Here is a 4211-nt window from a genome sequence, read left to right on the forward strand (position 1 = left end):
CTCTTCCGTATATTACACAGCCGGAAAACTAAGCATACATACAATTTTACAAAACTTCCCTCCAGGAAATGGCATGTAAATAGAAAAAAAACAAAAAACAAATTAACAAACAAACAAAAAAGAAGAATGGCGTAACACACATCAAATGACAACTAATGCACATGCTAGGGTTTGACAATAATATTTTGGCATGGCATTTCTTTAAATAAATCAGTGTCTCATCTTTATATCTTTCTAAATATAATAGAATACAATAGAAAAAAGAAAACCGTCCTTAAAAGTAAATCCAGGTTGTCCAAACTTTTTTTTCCCATTCACTGGTGTGTGGCACTTGAGATTCCCCTCAAGACATCTTTAGAGATAAAACATAATAATTAAATTTTTTTGTCTCTCCCTGTAAAAAATAATCTCTCCCTCTGTATTGTAGCTAAAGTTCGAAGTGTGCGTCGTCCGGTCTGGTAAGAAGGTCAGGATGTAAAATTCAAGGGGCGGGGCAAACAGCAGCCCGATAATATAGAAGGCAGAGATAAACGAGTTTCTGAGGAAAAAAAAATCCATGCTTCATGCTTTCCATCCGTTATTAAGTGACGCATCGAGTTTCATCGGATTTCATCCCCAATTTACGCTTTGTGTATGGTCTAATAATAATAATATTAATAATAATAATAATAATAATAATAATAATAATAATAATAATAATAATATAAGCCCCCGGGGCAGACGTTCATCTCAGTATGAGAACCAAAGAAAAAAAAAAAGAGATTTTGGTTAAGGAGCAGCTTTATTGTGTGTGTTTTCTGAATATAATATATACCCTGGTTATTGAAAATCAGGACGAGTCTATTGGTGCGGCCTGTTGATTGATAGCTAGGAGTAACAAGGGGCTTCCTGTTCAGACAGATTTGCGTCTCCTCATCAGGCGCAAATTGTCCGTGAAGCTGTGCAAGCCGGGGGAGACGGAGCTGATCGGGGAGGGCAGGAAGCTGTTCTTCAGGGCACTCGGTGAAATCTCCTCGATGTGGTACGTCACCGGTGAGTGAAAGTACCTCGGCTGGCACGTAAAGGAGTTCTGGTGCGCGAACGGCCTCCCTCCCAACCCCAACCCTCCTCGTCCTCCCCCGTCCCCCGCCAGCATGGCCGAACTGCCAAAGTCGTGCGACTGATACTGCATGCAAGAGCAGACCGACTGCAGGTCGGCCACTTCGGATCGGTATTGATCCCGCCTCCTTCGGTGCATCCGCCCGGGCATGGCGTCTTCTTGGACGTGCACGATGACGCTGCTCCTGTTCCCGGCTAACGAGGCGCGTTCCTCTGCGTCTCGCCGCTCGTCCTCGCTGTTCATCGTAAGGAAGCGCAGCACCACCAGGTTCAGGAAGGCTCCGATGACAGTCAGCCCAACCAGGATGTACATAAAGCTGAAGGCCACATACAGAGGCTTTCTCTGTAGAGCCCGGTTTTTCTGCAATGCCACAAAGTCACCAAACCCGATAGTGGTGAGTGTGATGAAGCAGTAGTAGTAAGACTGGAAGAAGCTCCAGTCCTCGTAGTGCGAGAAGGCTGCGGCGCCGATGCACAGCGTCCCCATGCACGAGAAGAACCCGACCGTCACCATGTTCTCCATGGACACCTCTGTGATGCGCATCCCGCAGCATTTCTTGATGCGCTTCAGCAGGTACTTTACAAACGTGTTCATGCGCTCACCAAGGCTCTGGAACATCACAAGCGTCAGAGGGATACCAAGAACCGCGTAGAACATGCAGAAGGCCTTCCCCGCATCGGTACCCGGAGCTGCGTGGCCATAACCTGGGGAGAGACACAACAACAGACTTTAGTCCCAAATCTCAGAAAGAGGTCCTACAGAATTAACTTCATAAGAGAAGATTCTGGATATTTACATAGAATGTTATTAAGATTTTAATACTTTTTATTTCTTTATTTTTATTTTCATACTGGAATCTGATTGGCTGTTTAATCTTTTGGACTTATAATCCAAAAATATTTATATATTCCTTTGTTATATTAAAATGTTATGACCCAATTATATTTTATTACATTTTGAATAATTTTTTATTTCTATTTTATTTAATTGCAAGTATACACATTTTATTCTTTTAAGGGTTAGGGTTAGGGTTCCTATTTTTACTTCGTTCAACTTCCATAGAATTCTAATAAGGTTTCAATCCATTTTCATTTCTTCTCATTAGATTTTTCTTCATTTGCATACTGGAACCTGATTGGCTGTTCAACCTTATGACCAAACAACACCTCAAATGAAGGATGTTAAAAACTCTGTCATGTTGCTAAAATAAAATTATGAGTGGTTTTATTCCTCTTATACACCAGCCATGATGATGATGTTTCGCATTTGAACGACACGTTTGCGTTTGATCCAATTACGTTTACGTTTCATGATAAATGATACGATGGATTATGTTGTGCGACGTTGCGTCTGAAATTCGCTTTAGCTCATGATTAGAGTTGTTAGCTTTTTTCTTCTACACATCAATGCATCAGTGAACTGTGCATCTGGTCATTTAGCAAGAACCTTGGCCTTGCTAAAGTGTGACCAAGAAGAAAAAAAACAGATTAACCTTATTGTACCTCCACAAAAAATGTATTGACTACGCAGTCCAACACACACACATACACTCACACACACTTTTTTTTTTTAAATGAGCCGAGTCATTAATCTTGGTGTGGGTTCAGACATCGGAGTGGGTGCGTTCGATTAGTCAGACGTCTCCTCTATTCCCTAATTCCCTTTCTCACCCTTGTCTGAGGGGAGGAGGAAGTAGAAGAAGAAGATGGAGGGAACGAGGGAGGGAACGATGGAGTGGGCGTTATTGGTTCAGAAAAGGCAGGAAGTCTAAATGGGCCAGTAAAGCTTTTAGTTTAATGAGCCTTTATCTGGAGCCAAAGAGCTAAAATTTGCTGAGTCACTGGGAACCTAGCAGGGCTTTTCTAATGCGTGCTAAGCTGATGGATGAGATATTGAGACTGAAGACTTGGAAATACTTTGTGATGAAGCCTCTAAAAAAAAAACACCTGCTGGCCTGCAGTTTATTCTTTTCCTTTTTCCTATTTTTCTTTTTTAACTATAATACATAGATTTGACCACTGACCTGAGGAGTCAGTTGCTTTCACACATTGGCTGGTAGTCAAATATTGATGGATTTGAAGCTACTTGATGAGGGCCATCGCTAAGCTATTGTGTCATTGTGAACAGCACTTAACCCTGAAGCTCTTGGCTAATGTACAGCCAAAAAGTGTCAGCAAAAACAGCACGATTGAATAAAACATATTAATCCATATCGAAGAATAAGTTGGATCGAACGGCTTCATGCCAAAATAGAAATGTAGATACAGTAAACCAGTGTCAAATTATTGGATGTCGAAGCATTTAGTCCTGCTAATACCACAGCGATTTATCAGCTCGAAGCATTATAGCATTTATAGAGCATTATAGCTACAGCAGACAAAGAATCCAACAATCAGTTGATGTGGTTGGTTCTGAAGGTTTCTCCATGTTTCTCATCAACATCATCGTCATCATTATCACAATCATCATCACTATCCATAAATCCATAATCATCACCGTCATAATCATCATTACTATCATAATGTTTATCACCACCATCATTATCATCACCATCATCCTTTTCTATCATCACCACCATCCATCATCATTATCATCATCACCATCAACACCATTACCATCATCATCCTTTTCCATCATCATTATGATCATCATAATCATCATCATTACCATCATATTCTTTGTCATCATCACCATCATAATGTTTATTACCATCGTCACCATTATCATCATCATTATCATACTCATCATCACTATCCATAATTCATCACTATCATCACCATTTTAATGTTTATCACCACCACCATTATCATCATCATCATCATCATCATCACACTCATCATCACTATTAATAATCATCACCGTCATTTTCTATCATCAACATCATCATCACCATCCATCATCATCATCATCATCACCATCATCACCATCATCATCCTTTTCCATCATCATAATCATCATCATCATCATCTCCATCATCACATCATATTCTTTATCCTCATCACCATTATAATCTTTATCATCACTGTCATCATCAACACCATCATTATCATAATCATTATTACCATTATATTCTTTATCATCATCATCACCACCATCACCACCATCAACACCA

General features: G+C 40.1%; 1 protein-coding gene across 1 annotated transcript in view; it reads right to left on the reverse strand.

Annotated features, from left to right (window-relative positions):
• Positions 1-780: 780 nt before the first annotated feature.
• kcnk9 (potassium channel, subfamily K, member 9) overlaps positions 781-4211 on the reverse strand; it is a 61562-nt gene continuing 58131 nt past the window's right edge. Inside the window, exon 2 of the mRNA XM_083546787.1 lies at positions 781-1803. Within this exon, the coding sequence (XP_083402913.1) occupies positions 893-1803 (911 nt within the window). The 3' untranslated portion in view covers positions 781-892. The remainder of the gene's footprint in view (positions 1804-4211) is intronic.

The sequence above is a fragment of the Silurus aristotelis genome, assembly GCF_946808225.1.
Source record: "Silurus aristotelis genome assembly, chromosome: 7".
NCBI classification, from domain to species: domain Eukaryota; kingdom Metazoa; phylum Chordata; class Actinopteri; order Siluriformes; family Siluridae; genus Silurus; species Silurus aristotelis.